The sequence below is a fragment of the Centroberyx affinis genome, unplaced genomic scaffold (assembly GCF_046629955.1).
Source record: "Centroberyx affinis isolate AG114_WGS23_722 - 3 ecotype Tasmania unplaced genomic scaffold, CSIRO-AGI_Caff_v1 ptg005188l_1, whole genome shotgun sequence".
NCBI lineage: Eukaryota > Metazoa > Chordata > Actinopteri > Beryciformes > Berycidae > Centroberyx > Centroberyx affinis.
The window spans coordinates 133,606-150,092 of record NW_027282579.1 but is presented as its reverse complement, the minus strand read 5'-3'; the positions used below and the strand labels follow the sequence as shown (position 1 = coordinate 150,092).

The 16,487-nt window shown below is 43.0% G+C and overlaps 1 protein-coding gene across 1 annotated transcript in view; it reads right to left on the bottom strand.

The window, feature by feature from the left end:
- Positions 1 to 15,012, bottom strand: part of LOC139666887 (cadherin-6-like) — a 33,514-nt gene extending 18,502 nt beyond the window's left edge. The window contains exons 1-3 of the mRNA XM_071546228.1: positions 14,773 to 15,012; positions 6,611 to 6,905; positions 3,612 to 3,731 (exon numbers count right to left, since the gene is read on the bottom strand). Of these exons, the coding sequence (XP_071402329.1) occupies positions 3,612 to 3,731; positions 6,611 to 6,905; positions 14,773 to 15,012 (655 nt within the window). The remainder of the gene's footprint in view (positions 1 to 3,611; positions 3,732 to 6,610; positions 6,906 to 14,772) is intronic.
- Positions 15,013 to 16,487: the final 1,475 nt, after the last annotated feature.

Here is a 16,487-nt window from a genome sequence, read left to right as displayed (position 1 = left end):
AATGAGAACTGAGAAATCTTGTAGCGGTTCTACAGCTACATGGTAAGTAACTTTAAATCATGTGTGGTCAAGTCTGTCAGCTTTGTGTAGCAGACTGGTAAAATTAACCTGAACTGTTCTACACTGCCAGGACTACTTTCCCTGTTTCCATAAGAAGTGTGTGTTGTGATGGGAGACTGTGTGCAGCTAAAAAATCACTACGCAGCGGATGAATACGTGGTTGCTCCACTGAAATAGTTCCAAAAAGAAACCTGGCTACATCTGCTAAATGGTAACTAATCTTAAATGATATGTGACAGTTTTGTGAAGCAGACTGGTAAAATTGAATCAAACATGATATAAAAATAATTAACTTTTTTAAACTACCAGGACTACTTTCCCTGTTTCCATAAGTGTGTGGTGTGAAGGGAGACTGTTTGCAGCTAAAAAAAATCACTACGCAGCGGATGAATACGTGGCTGCTCACCTGAAATAGTTCCAAAAAGAAACCTGGTTACATCAGCTAAATGGTAAGTAATCTTAAATGATATGTGACAGTTTTGTGAAGCAGACTGGTAAAAATTTACACAATAAAAATAATGAACTGTTTTAAACTACCAGGACTACTTTCCCTGTTTCCATAAGAAGTGTGTGGTGTAATGGGAGACTGTGTGCAGCTAAAAATCACTACGCAGCGGATGAATACGTGGCTGCTCCCCTGAAATAGTTCCAAAAAATAAACCTGGTAACATCAGCTAAATGGTAAGTAATCTTAAATGATATGTGACAGTTTTGTGAAGCAGACTGTTAAAAATTTACACAATAAAAAGAATGAACTGTTTTAACCTACCAGGACTACTTTCCCTGTTTCCATAAAAAGTGATGTGGTGTGATGGGAGACTGTGTGCAGCTAAAAAAATCACTACGCAGTGGATGAATATTTGATTGCTCACCTGAAATAGTTCCAACAATAAACCTGCCTACATCAGCTATATTTTGTTAATGATATCTCATCTTAAAAATCTACGCTAGAGGCCATATAATAAAAACCACTAACAACTTTTTATCACTAAAAGGCCAGTGTTTTTACTTTGGATAATGATAGCGGTCTAGAATCACTGGTATGCTAAAGGAGCCAGCGCCCTACCTGGATGATTTTGGCGTCTATGTTCTCATCACTAAATGGTTAAGCTGACCATCGGGCCAATCTCCCAAAACACTTAGCGCATTCCTTTAATTTTCCAAGCGTAGTATCCGATTCCAAATACATTTAACAACATTCATCTTCCCTTATCGAGTCGAGACTCCTGTTAACGCTCAAGTCTTTCGTGTGCCTCGCGGTCCCTCGTTTCTTGCGTGTCTCTTGACATGTTAGATCTCCGGGTTTGGAGTCGGGACAGAGACGCGAGTGAAGCGGTAATTGGCAGCATATTCAAAAGGTGCGCTCCATCTTCCCGCTCTTAAATCCTAGCCTGCCTCTGCAACGTTTGAATTTGAAGCATCATAAAAGAGAGCGAGAGAGAGAGAGAGAGAGAGAGACAGACGTAGTGGAGTAGGAGAATAAAGACGAATAAAATAAAGAATTTCATCCTAAATAAATTGCTTTGACAAAGTTCACCACTCTCAGTCTGAGCAGAGATGATTCATTGCATATCAAACAATAAGGAAGTGAGAGCGGCTGACGTGGCGCATCACTCAGGCTCAGATCAGAATGACCTACGCTCCGATGCGAGATGTGTTCAAAAAGCCCCCTCTGACTTGCTCTTTTTTTTCCCTCCATACATAACATTTAAAAAAAAAAAAAAGAAGTTAAATCTCTCAACCATGCAATCTAACCCGGAAGACGATGAACAGTGATTGCTCAGGCAGCGTCGCGTGAAACCGCAGAAACACCGAGGTGCAGCGGGCTTAGAGAGCAGCATCTCTCGCTTACTCTATATCTCTGTCTACCTTTGTTATTGCTTAATGACTACAATGCACACACACACACACACACACACACATACATACACACAGAGGAGGAGAGGAGAGACAAATCCTGCTTATAATGTGATGTCCAGGCATGTCTTTGTGTAAGAGGGGATGTCAGCTTACATACCACATGTGGGATAAACCATATTACTGTTAATCCCTCCGCTAATCTGCAAATGGCTTTTTTTTTTGTCATTTCCCTTTTGTTTAAGCAAAAAAAAAAGACACAAGCGGGGTGTGTTCCAAAGCACACATTAATGATTAAAACTAGCAAGCAGGCTACCAATTTTGGGGTCGGCGATTTGCCACTCCGTCTACGACAAATCCTTCCTCTCCCGTCAGCCCGAGAGAGAGGGAAGTTGACGAGTTCGTATGTTCGGCTGGGTTCAAGGAAAAAAAAAAAATCCCCCCCGGATACTCTCTTACACTCTTAGATACCATCAATCTGTGATGTTCGAGGCTTTCCAGGAGTTATTTTGTGATAAAGTGCTGTAATTTTGCTGGTGAACCCACTTTCCCCCCAACCTGCCTCGTCTACTTTTACTTCAGTTACTGATTTCCTGCAATACCCAGAATGACTTGTGGTTACCCCCAGGGAACAGGTGACAACTTGTTGCTTGGGTTATATGCGTAGGTGGAGAGAGTGATAGCGATAGTGTAGTAAGAGCAAGGGAAGAGAGAGTTTTTCTAGTGGAAAAAGAAAGAGAGAGTTGTGTCTCAAAACGCACTGCATTCTGGTCTCTCTCCTGCTCCTGTGGGTAGAGAAATTGGTCTCTCTCCTCTTCTACGATGGATTTCTCCCTGTATGATTGTTGAACGTCTCTCGGTGCAAAATGGCGGCTCTAGAAAGAAGCCCTCGCTCTTTGATTCTGAGGGACTGACCAGTGGCGTATCCAGGCCATTTTGACTGGGGTGGCCGAGGTGGGGCACAGACTCAAGCAAGGGTGGCACTGAGTGCGGCATTTAGGAAGGATGTAGGCAGGTCCCAGGTCAGAATTCTGACTTTAAACTCAGAATTCTGACTTTAAACTGAAATCTGAGATTAATCTCAGAATTTAAATACATTTTTCACATGTGGCCCTAATCCTCTTCCGTACAAGGCCCAGGTTGAAAACATCCAGAATTATCAGGCATCACTGTCAACTGTATGCATGTAAAAAAATGTATGCTACTAACATTACTTCTTGGTCTTTATCTTCAGGTGCGTGCTGCATTCCGTTTGGTCAGACATGGTGTTTTTTTCATATTGATCCCTAATTCGGTTTTCTCTTTGCTCCCCTTGGCGTGTTTCTTGGAACTCAAGGAGCATAGTTTTGGAAAAATAAATTAACTGGCTTGATGGTCCCGCCTCTAACATGGCCAGCGTTAGGGTTAACTCAAGATTTTGGGGTGGCACTTGGGGTGGCCAATCAGAGGCCTGTGCCACCCCTGGCCACCCCTTAGACACGCCCCTGGGACTGACACCAAAACCTGACGTTTACCGCTGATGTTTTGGATCGCTGAAACATTTTCTGATATCAAACTTCATTGTAGCTGCTGGGAAATATCTAAACCTGACGTCATGTTGTCTACGTTCAGCCGGTTAACCGCAGGAATAAGAAAAACGCGCCACCAAACAATAAAACGGGCCCAGACACGTCAGAGTTCCCGGTGACACTGACCCGTCTCTGGATCCACAGAGAAGTACGGCTGCCCCTCCAGGATGCTGTACACCACCTTGGCGCTGTTACCGTACGTGGCGTCGTCTGCGTCTGTGGCTGTCACCTGGATCACAGAAGTGCCTGGGGAAGGAGATACATGACAATGAATTAGATCAACTCTTCAATACCGCTGAAAATTGCCTGCTGGATAATTGGTTAAGCTGATGCACCTTCTGATGAGGTGTCGGATCCTCTTCTAATCATGCTCATGCAGAATGAGACTGATCATTTCTGTCCCATCGCATTACCCAAACCAATCTTTATGCCTTGGGCACTTTTAGCCTTATACCTGATTGATTTTCACGGGTGATCGATAAGTCCTAATGTATTTTTCTAAGTATATCTCACTACGCATACAAGCGGCGCTGATACAGGCTCTTTGCAAACCCCAAGAAGCCTATTAGTGTATCCACAGATCTGGAGTGTCTAAGAAGCCAAATATCTGATAGCAGGCGAATGACTGTGATCCATTTTCCCTTCCAGAGAGGCTGAAGCCCTATTTCAGCAGAACAAAGGGAAACGGTTAGCCAAGTGCTACCTCCCAAATGGCGCCTTGCGGCGCCAAGTGTTGCCTCATTACATGCATAAGAAAATTAATTGAGTAGAAATATTTAATGGCAAAGTGGTATAAATATAGAATTGTGCAATACAATGGGATAATGACCCCATGAAACTTCTCTAATTTGATGTCAGTCGAGATCTGCGAGGGTGAGACTAGAGTTTCCCTCCCATAAAATCCATGTCATTTGTAAGGATGAAGGATTATTGTGTTGTAGAGAAAAAAGTGGGAGAGTGAAAAACAGAAGGATCCTGTGCAGTGTGGGGAGAGAGACCATAGCTGTCTGCTTTTGTGCCGCGTGGCACAAGTGACAGTTTGGGAGGATTCCTGAGCAAGTTCACCCAACCTTGATCACTAATACCTTTAACTAGGGAATTAGACTCAAAGAGGCTTTTCTGACATGGCAGCTTTTAGAAAATATCACTGATCCACATCTCATTGCCGACTTTAAGCTTTTGAGAAAGAATTTCCTGACAAACAAGACAGGAATTACTGCATTTTTTTGTGCGGTGGGAGTAAATTACCTTGACTGTAATCATTCAGTTGTCAAAAGAGGGGCACATCAAAGTCACCGCCGACTAAGAATCGACGAGAAGGATGCCAATGCCGAGAGACTATAATAAAAGTCACAGTGTGTGTCACATTTAAAGGGACAGTGTTTAGACGCAGTCACTCGTGAACACATGCTCTGCCGAGCGGTGACATCACACCTCGGTTGTTGCCATGGGCACCCGTGCTGCCCTTAGATAAGTGCCGGCCTCTCTCTTGGGGTTGCTGAACCGAGTGACAACTCTGTCACATGTCTGGGCTGGAAGAGCGATGTCCCTCAGTCTCCAAGCACAGCAGCAACAGCAGCAGCACCACGTATTCATGCAAGTATTGATTAGGAGCCTTTTTATATTGTTTATCTATATTCAAGAGGACACTATGTACTTTCAGGCTAAGACTAAGAGCCAAAGTGCATGGTAATTAAAGTTTAATTTGGTGCTGAATGACAAGAACAAATGATAATGCAGAAACAACAAATGGCGCTGTCTCAGAAATTGGCACGGCAGAAATAGAATCCGCAATTATTCACTGTGATGACGGAGCTGACAATGCTAGTAATTAAATTAAATACTGTTTCAATAAGATACAGTACTGTATTTAAAAGATTATCTGCAGCAGTGCTGTAACCGTCACAGAGACGATTTACCTTGTTTATTTTTCGGTCATAAAACAGCTTCCAGTCATTCTCATTTAATTAGTCAGGCCCTCCACGTTCAGCTAGCGTCATTATTATGATTGATAAAGTCCCATTGATCCAGTAAGACGGGCATTTTGTAACGTCTCTATCCTATTTGAATCATAAGCCCTTTAATCCAGTTCGCCATGACACACACACATACACGCACACACACACACACACACCTTCCATTATGTGAATCCTTGATGAGTGTCTGTTTTATGGGCCATAAATACGACTGTACATAATGCATACAATTCTCTTGCCCTGGTGTTCACGCTACCCAAGATGCAGCAGTGATTATTAGCGTGATCATACGTTGTGGGTCTTGTGAAACTCATTGGAAAACGGGTTGAACATTATGTTAGGGGTTAATAGGAGAAGTGGCTTTGGACCAATAGGATCAGCAACATTATATACATGGACAGGGATTCAGATGATTCAGATAGGGTGAATTTAACTCTCCTACCCCGAGGAATGACAGTAGATATATGCTCATACACAGGTACATGCCATTATGAAGAATGTTTTGGTGTAGATCAGTGTTAGTTAATTAGTTACTTTGCTTCGTTACTTACCTTAAGAAGAAACTAGTCTCGTTAAAAAGTAACAAGTAAGTAAGTAAAAGTAACTTGTTATCCCCCTCTCTCTCCCAATCTTTCCTGCCTGTCTCTACTGTGAACTGTCCAATAAAGGCGAAAATGCCCAAAAAATAAAAATTAAAAAAAGTAATTTGTTAGAGTGCTTTTTGCATTGTCCACTTCAAAAACATGCTGTAGCAATATGGCTTGTGCTGCCAAGTGTCAATTATTGTTTCAAAATGCAGAGACTTATGCTCTGTTTTTATAATAGTAAGCCTATCTTATTCATATCAAGCAGACTTAGATTTTGTTTTTTCAATTAGCAGCATGATGTCTGCACAAGATGCTGCTTTTCAATTTGCTTTAACAAAATAAAAAAAAATATGGAATAGTGACAACATTCTAATAAAAAAAAATGACTAATAGCAGATTGCAAAAATTTGCGTTTCCACAAAAAAATAATCTAGTGCTCTAATGCGTCACCCAGGACACTGATGTAAGTACATACCGACACACACAGTAGGTACACACCATCATGAGTGTGTGTGTGTGAGTGTGTGAGTGTGTGAGTGTGAGTATTTATGGCGGTACACACCGATGTCGGACATCTCGGGGACCCTGGCCATGTAAGGGTCCTTGGTGAACCGAGGCTCGTTGTCATTGATGTCGTGGATCTTGATGATGAACTCCGACTCGCCCTCCAGCGCCTCGTCGGTGAAGCGGTTGACGGCCTTGGCGCGGAGGATGTAGTAGGCCTTCTCCTCCCGGTCCAGCCTCTTGGTGGCGTGGATGTCCCCCGAGTTCTCGTCGATCTTGAAGAGGGTTCCCGCTCCCTCCCCGGTGAGGACGTACCTCACGCTGCCGTCGCCCCGGTCCCCGTCTGAGTGAAGCTGTGGGAGAAACAGACCCAGGAAAAGAAATATGACAATTCTGTTCTCAACAGCACTTGATACCAACAGCCTCAATGCATAAAAATGTAAAGCAATAATCTGTGACTTTTTCATATCAGTACAATCAATACATAATGTATATTAATGTAACTAGTGTATATTAATGTAATTTAATATTTCTCATGTAGGGCTGGGCGATAATTCAATATTATCGTTTATCGTCTTTCAGTGGAATCATATCGTGATGATATGAAGATATTTTGATATCGTGACACACATTTCTGTTGTCTGAATTGATGATGACAAGCAAATTTTACTTAAAAACTCTCATAAAATGAGGTATGGTAGGAATATTATTTGAAAATTTCAGTTTTCTTTGACACCACACCTAACATCACCATTCAGTTCAATGAGATGAACATTAATTTGATTAACGTGATTTTGCATACATGAACCATATCGTGATATGTGATATATTGATATCGAGAAAAATCCTTATTATTATCATGATATTGATTTCAACCATATCGCCCAGCCCTAATGTACAGTATGTCAGGTGTGGACCCCAGGAGGATTAGCTGATTGCCATGGCATCAGCTAATGGGGATCCTTTAAATAAACAAATACACATTTATGTTTTGTTGATCTCTATTGTTGATTGATATAACACAGTAATGATTCAAACTATACCCAGTTCATGAAAGCTTTTACATTTACTGTTCTAAGGTTTGTTTGGAAGAAACAGAAGAAGAAGAACTGGGTAGAAAGTCCAAGCTCCGCCCACACTGTTTGATTGACAGGTGATCTGTGGGAAGTGCAGTGCAGAAACGCCACAGCGATGAGCGCAGTTAGCATCAAAGATGTCGCTAATATAATATAAAAAAAACAAGAACACACATAAGTCTTTCCCATTAACTGCACACATTTGAATGATCTGACCAATCCAGGCCTTGGCAACACTGACAGCTTCTGGTGCAATTTAACCGACGCATGTGATCTTAGCCTCAGTAAACCGTTATCAAACTGTGATGCTACGCCTCTGTGGCTTCACCTCATCTTTATGAAGTCCACATCCTGCCAGGAACAAAACACACAGGCCGAGCGTCTGAGATATGTTGCTTTCATTGGTATTATTGCACGGGGGCTGTTATCATGCGTTTTAACAGCGGGGCAACTGTGGCATTTTCACAGCGCTGTAAAACAGAATGCCAGTGGGTCAAAGTCTGTGAAGTACCAGCATGAGTGTATGCAGATTCGCCGCCTGCCAGGCCCTACATAGATCAGCCACATCACCAACATGCCAGAGGACCACGAGAGTCCACTTGTCTGGCGAGCTTCTCATTATTATTTGCTCTCTCTCTCTCTATCTCCTGTTTAATTTTTTTTCCCCCCGCATGAACAGCAGCTTAGCATGCTCTGACATTTTAATTCCACCGACCAAATCCTCCCCCCCCCCCCAACATATTTATCTCCGAGAACTCATCAAAAGCTTGTCCGGTCGTTCTCTTTCTCCCCTCCCACTGCTTCGTTGCCTCTCTTCCCCCTTCCAACCCCCTTTTAATAACCAAGGACATGGGAATAATTGCAGGGGGGGGGGGGAAAGTAAAGGGCAAAGGGAAAGAACATGTTTGCAGACACGGACAAACACATCAAACGCGGACCAATGCAAACAGCGTCTGAACGTTTACACTGAGAGGTGACAATATACTCGGCTGTAATGATGAGGTGAATTATTGACACCTCATTAATTCGTGTGTGCTTTTGACCGTTTGAGCGCGTGTGTTTTCCTCCGAGCATGACAGGCAGGAGGATGTAGGGTTGTTTGTATCTACAAGCGTGCTTGGCCCTGCTGGTGGACAGACTGAGGGGATATTGAGGGGATATTGTGTGTTGCAGCTGGGTCACGTGGGAGCACATTGCAAAGTCTCCCTCCTCATCATATATTAAAAAGCTTTTCATCCCAGGTGCTCGGAAGCTTTACTAATTCATGCTGTCGTATCGGGGCAAAGCTGGCGCATGCGAAACGAACAGCTTTGTGGATTAGCATCTTTAACACTATTTTGTTCGCCTGCTTGAATACGGGTAAAAAATGACTGTTTTCATTTCCTTTTCTCTCTCGTCTAAGCGAGCCAGGCGAGTGTGCCGCAAGACTTTTAGCATCTTTGGATTAGGATCTATAACACTATTTCATTCAGCAGCTTGAATACTGGTCAAAATAACTGTTGTCTTTTCTTATTCTCTCTGTCTAACCAAGCCAGGAGAGTATACTGCAGAATTTTATTTGTTTTCTGTTCTGCTTTACAGTGCGTGCTTTCAAACAGAGACTCGGTTGGCTGAAAACAATCCACTTCAACATTATTATCTTCCTCCCGCTGTTACAGCTGCAATGTCCTTTTCTATGATTGTCTATCAAGCTGCCTATCTCTGCCGGCACGACAATTCAGTTAATAACTGTTGAGTCCTCTCCTTTCGGCTGAGATGCGAGATAGACAGTGTGACATATGCTGTGTCGGCTCTCATTTCTATGGAAACAGAGTGATCTTGTGGTTTTGAGGAGTCCTTCCTCTCTTTCCCTGAAGGATATTACAAGGCGGCTCAGAGTATCGAACCCCGGCGCTCTCCGCTATAGGGACTGTGAACCTGTCCCCTCCGGTTGCCCACCTTGCCGGTGAAGAGAATTTACTGCTGCCCTTCTGCTCAAATTAGGAAAAAAAAAAAACTCCCGGAAATCAATCTGGCAGCCCAACGTGCATTCACAATGGCCTCCTGATCAATTTTTATCGAAAATACAATTAAACTGTCACAGGGGGAGAGAAGAAAGCCACATGTGCATTCAGTATGGTCACCAAGAAGCCTTTGCCGCATCGATAGCTAGCCTTTCCTCCTCTGCCCTCCTATGGTACCAAATCATAAAAAAGGCAGGAAGCATGACACTGAAGCCATGAACACTGGGACTTTTGGTATTTTCAGAGGCGAGAAGAGAGGAGGAATCAACAACGAAACAAACCCATTACCACTTGCAATCTATTATTATGTACTTAATGATAATTATCATGCGTTACACCATTTAATTACGAATCACATAATCAATGACATTCAATACATTTCAGAATCATCCACTCAATTAACCTTTTCGACTGTTTGACATCACATCTCCAACGGTTATTTCTCGCAGGAGAAGAGATTTATATTTATTCCCACTCACTTCATCTCGCAGTTTGAAGTGGGCTGAGAAGTGAAGTAGTGCTCTCATCAGACATCTGTGCGTGAGAACTTAGGAGCAAGCCGTCTTTGTTTGTGAAATTAATCAGTTTCAAGTGCAGCACAGCAAATGTTAGCGCAGACCGGCTTTGGCCGCCGTTTGTGCTTTCACTTGAGCTAGGCCGAAAAGATGGCATTGGAAATAGGCTGCTTAGGGCAATTAGCCAGTTAGCCTTTAAGGCCTTGTGTCCTGGCCTGTCGAGAACTGGCTGCCTTCTATATAGCCAGATGGTAGCCTCAGACTGAGCACAAAAATAGCCTATCAAATGCCTGTTGATGTGTAAACTTGAGATATGCGGTCAGAGCTTGTGAGACTTGAAGGTTAAATGTCACTGAACATACATTTCTCTTTTGTGGGCATCTGCCATTGCGTCTTTTGTTTTGTATCCCATGCATAATTTCGAGCATGTTATCTTTTAATTATAGGCAATTCTCCGCAGTTTGTATTCACTTTGCTGTCATATCTATTTGCCCCTCATTTGAATATAACTTAGCCGACCGAATTCTTGATTGGGGAAAAAGTGAAAAAAAAAAAAAAAAAGCATTAAAGTTTGATAATAGCAATGCAATTAAACTCACAGAGACAGAGCCGACGGGCCTTTTTAAACAGTAGTAGGTGGATGGAAGCGTGGAAGCGATTGCGAGGTGTCATGGCGATATCGGCGTATCTTATTCAGACATCTCCTCGCCGCTGTAACAGTCAGACAGCTGTTTGCCAGCCTTGTCACCGCATGACCTCATCACACCCCTTCCTCCGCTCACACCACAAAGGAGAGGAACATAATTGAAGTTGCCCCCTCCCAATGCACAAGTGGGGACTTATCGCCTAATCAACAAACACTGCCAATGTGTGCTCCAGGTCGCCGCTGGAGACCGTGGGGGTTGCCATGGCGCGGATACAGCCAGTCCTGTGCCATATTGCAAACTCCTTGCCTCGTTGCCAAGGTGAGCAGCTGGTAATGGGGAGCATGAAAAGAGACCAAAAACCACCCCACCCCCCCACAAACACACACACACACACACACGCAAATCCCCACTCCCCTGCTGTAAGAAGTTTGAGTCCTTCCCCCAGGTCGCTCTGTGCTTCAACCGCTGAGTCATACAGAACTGGGAAGCATATTATGTCTGTGTTCATTTGCTTTTTTCCTTTCCTCTGATTTCCAGCCCATTACTGGAGGGTAGTGGTGTGTGTGTGTGTATGTGTGTGTGTGTGTGTGTAGCGTGCTGGTGTGTTTGTTCACATCTGTGTGGAGAACACTGCTCACTTGCTTGGGACTACGTTGAGGAGTCTACCCACCAGGCCCAGAACCACTGGGGCCTATCAGGGGCTGTAAATACTTTATGAGATATGATAGTGCAGCACAAACACTCCTCAACCACAGGCCATTAACCATTTTCAGTGGAAATGTGCCCTTTGGTAAAGCGAGAAATAATGAAATAAACAAACATCCTCTTTCCCCAGTGACAGCCGGGGCCCTCCGAGGCCTGTATGCAGCTCGCCTGCTAATGAGAGTCAGTGTATGATTCCCCTCCTCCAGGATAAAAAAAAAAAAAGAAAAAATCACCGGCCAATACACCAAGATTAGCAGCCAACCAGCGCCTAGGCAAGACACTCCGCTACTGTCTCCCTTTTTCCTCTTCTCAATCGCTCCTCTAATGCCTTCCTGTTTCGACTGCTTTTGTTTCCCTTGTTCAGGAAAAATTGCAATTTCATTTGTTAGCGCTTCACAACTCGATAAAGCCGTCGTAAAAAGCAACCGGGGGAGATTGAGTTTACCAAATAACTGGAGACGGGATGTTGTAATTCAAGTGCAGTTTCATCATTCTATCTTTTACTGTGTGTCAAGAGCTGCTCCCTTGTTTATAATAACCTGCCATTGTGTTATTTCCAATTCATTCTTTCTTCCTGAACAAAAATGTTATTGTTCCATGCTGTGTTCTCTGTTTGGCATGATGTCACTTGCAATGACAAAAGCCTTCCCTTTTGTATTCCACTTGTTTTTTTTTTTTCCGTCAGACCCACTGCAGTGTGAAAATACGGCCTCCACCTGAGGATACAGATGCAGATGGGTGCTCTATGTTGAGCCATGTGTTTAACTCAAAAGCTATTCATTCCCTTTAGGGCCTCATTCATCACTTGTACTTTATCAAGCAATTAACAAACAGTAATTGCAATCAGATAAGATCTACGTACTGCAAGCCTATGTGACAACTGGCTAGTGAGCTGACAATGAAGGAAAGGGCCCAGCTGCATCTACTTGGGGAAGCAACAACCGCTCAGAGAGTCATGATTAAGTGTGGTGCTCCAAGGTTGATGCCTTAATGGTGTCTTCAGGAGAAAGGCTCTCAGGCCGTGGCCCCTGGCTCAAGGGGCAGCTCTCAGTAAGTGCATATCACACTGATAATCCATTCTTCTTTTGCTATTAGTCCTTCTACAAGCTGAAAGGACGAGCTGCACATCAATCAACGCTCTCTGAAGACGAAGTGGTTTGATCATACTCAGTGCTTACTTTTGATCTCCATTCTCTCCTTCTCTCTTTTTTTGTTCTTTTCTACTTTTTGTTCTCTTTTTTTTCTTCTTGTATTTGCTCCGCTCGTACCATAGCGAGTGTTGTAATCCTTTTAGACCGGGGCTGAAAGTCAAGCCTCACTCGGGGAGGACGTATGTTGCAGAATCTCATTTGGTTGGATGACTCTATCCTCCGCGGACACACCGTAGGAATGCAAAGCACCAGGCCCATTCAGCACTCCGCACAAAACAGCCTTTCTTCCTCCTCAGTCGTCCTGACCTTGCCAGGATGCTTCACAATCTCCTCAATTACAGTAGGTTGGAAGAGGAGACTGATATCTTGACTTCCGCTCCGCTGCATGTAAAGCATGCATTATTTGGCCCGTGTTGTCGTACATTCCCCAATGTTATCTGGGTCGACACTGTTGCACAAATAATACCCTCGGAGGAAGCCGTATTTTACTGTAGGGCGCCGCAGCCGCAACCTCTTTAGGATGCCTTGATGTGAGTGGAATGGACATCGTCCAAGCCGCCACACAGCTGACAGTAAGCATTAAATATATTGGACAGCCGACAGCAAACAAAGCCTGAGGATACATGGATGAAAGGAAGAAGTCTACTACTATGTGAGCATTAGCCTATCACAGTACAATCATGTCATAATATTAGGATGATTCTCTTAAGACATAATTGAATGCTACACTCTTATAGACGATGCTATTTTTCAACATGTAGTTGAGATTACATTATGTTTCTGTTTAATGTAGTATTTGTTGAAGATGAGTCACTTTCTTCTTATAATGAAACTTTAATCCTAAACTTTAAAAAGTTTTTGTAATATGAATTCATATTATTATTTGTGACTGAAATATGCAAATGAAGCAATATCTGGTGAAATCTGCATTAGTTTGGATTGACGGATAGGGAGGATTTAGAAAGAAAGAAAAAACGCATAGAAGAACTCTAACTTCATAAATATGTATTGACAAGATAGTACATAATGAGATATTTTTAAATCAACAAAAATAGCAACTTTTCTAATGTCGGCATGGAAAAAGTTTAAGTTTGCTGTGTAGAATGTGGCTCTGTAGAACTGCAAAACAAAAAAAAATAAAACTCCCTCCCTGAAGAATAAACAAACAATAGACATTGAGGAAAAGATACAGATTGAGAGAGAGAGAGAGAGAGAGAGAGGGAGAGAGTGAGAGAGAGAGAGAGAGACTCCAAGAGAGCGAGAGACTAAAGGCTGTAGAGTTAATGCATCAAGGCCCTGCTGGAGGTTCCCATAGTGAAACTGTCTGGCTTAAGACAGTAAGCTTACGAGACCGAATTTAGAATACAGTGGTAATCTGACAGATCTGGGTTTTTTGGATTTTGGTGCTAAGCGGTCACCGCTGTGGTGTTTCTACACTGCACTTCCCACAGATCACCTGTCAATCAAACAGTGTGTGAAGCACTGTGATGTCTTTTTCCTTGGATTTTCTCTTGATAAAGTTTGAGCTTCTGTAGGTGGCGCTCTTTTTCTCTTTTCTGTTCAGCCATGGTGGCTATCGCTGCCCATGCTAACCACCCAGTTCTTCTTCTTCTGTTGATTCCAAACAAACTGCGCATCAGTTCCTGTGTGCCAGAGGGAAATGCCCACCAGACACCGGGTGTTTAGAACAGCAAATGTAAAAGCTTTCGTTAACTGGCTATACGTTTAATCCCTATTGTGTTATATAAAACGGTGATATAGAGCAGTCCTTGAAGGGGTTCCAGGGGGTCCCCAGCAAATTGATGAATTTGATTTACAAGACACAGACTTGAACACAATTCAAGTATGTAGAAGAAATGGAGACTATTTTGTTAGTTTCACTGTTATCCCCCAATACAGATAGTCATGGGATTCTGGACTAAATTATATCTAACAATAAAAATATTCTCAGATTTGGGTCCGAGAGGCAAAATCTCAGCAAATGGGGGTATGTGGCCCTAATGTGGACTAAATTAGGGGTTCTTGATATGAAAAAGGTTGAGAATCACTGATATAGAGAGTAGCAAAACAGACATTTATTTACATTGCAGAGTATTACTTTAAAATAAACTTTCACACGTTACCTTTCCAACATACTGCCCCCCGTCTGCCCCAGTGTATTCCTCCAACAAAAAGAACTGGTTCCACATCCAGCCCCGTTTGGAGCGCCTGAGCGGCACTCCGTTGGCGTCCTGTCCGGTCAGCCCCGCGGACCCCCGTCGCCCCCCTGTAGTCCTCCTCAGGGCCCTGAGCCCCTCCCCCGGGGAGCTGAGGTGGGCCATGGCCCATAGCACCAGCAATAGGCATGCTTTCCCTCTATCCATGGCCAGAGTACCACAACCTTCTGTCTTCTCCCCCGTTGGTCTGTGTCCAGCGGTCTTTGGTCAGAGTATCGGATCAGTCCTCATGCTGTAATCTACTGCAGCAGAAAAAGGCTCCTCAGTCTCCCATAGGGCGGTCACCAGCACCTGGAACATATACACACAAAAAAACAAACTGTCAATACTGGGAGGGGAAGCGCCAATTTGTTATTGTACAAGCGCTTGTTTCATAACCTCTGACTGGGGCTGCAGTCAACACCGGCTTAGTGAGTCCCAGTCAATTCCAAGATGAGCCGCAGTCGAGTTTGAGTCAAGATCAAGTGCAGAAGAAACCAGAACAAATAGAGTCCCACTCAAGACGAGGAAGAAAATAGGCAACAAACAAGTGTCTTACATGTCTTTCCAAATCTAAAAATAAAGATTAAGGAGTTTCTTAAAGATCAAAAGAGATGTAGCTCTATCTGCACAAGCTCTGTACTATACCCTTCAACAGCCAACTAACCAGCCACTTGTACTTATTTGTATGTACTTTGTATGTATTTTCATCAAATTTACAGTTACAGTTGTAGTCAAGGAGAAGGAGAACAGATTCAGTGGCATCATTATCCATGGGATCTTGGTTATAATGGTGATATTGGCTTTGAAATTTAGATTATATACTAAATTTAGATTATATTTTTTCCTTTGTTCCATCTCCATTTACTCTGGAATGGTAATAGTTCTAGGTTTACTGAGAATGGATTCATATTCCCTAGCTTCTTATCTATCAAAGGAGCTATTCCTGATTCATTTTAGGCGTTTTTTTCTGATTTTTGGCGAGGGTTTAAGTGGTTAAGATGTAGGATTTTTGACTAATCACGAGAAAGTCGAGTCAACATCCACTAACGGCCAAGACCAAGTCAAGTCCACGTATGGCTGGGCGATATGGACAAAATCAAATATCACAATATTTTTGACCAAATACTTCGATATCCATATTGCGACAATATTGTAGGGATGACTGTTGGTGCTTTCACAAAATATTTACACAACAAGATTTTTGATAAATAATCATCAGTAATGTGGATATAATGACTAAGTGGGTAAAATAATAGAACAGCTAGAACAGTCTGGTAAGTTCAGAAAATTACATCACTTAACCGTAATGCAGCCTTTAAAACCAGGAAAAGACAACACTTATGCCATATCACGATATTACGATATCCAAAATCTAAGACGATATCTAGTCTCATATCACGATATCGATATAATATCGATATATTGCCCCAGCCCTAAGTCCAAGACATTACAGAAGTTGCTCTGACACCAGAGTGATGAACTGCAGCTCTGCCTCTCTGACTGTCTGTCTCTCTGCTTGATGCCACACACACACACACACACACACACATTCACATCCACACAAGCACTCAGACACTCATCTTCACACACATAGGTGGAATGTGATCCAGCATAACTATAGCTGGATCAGTGATTCCCCC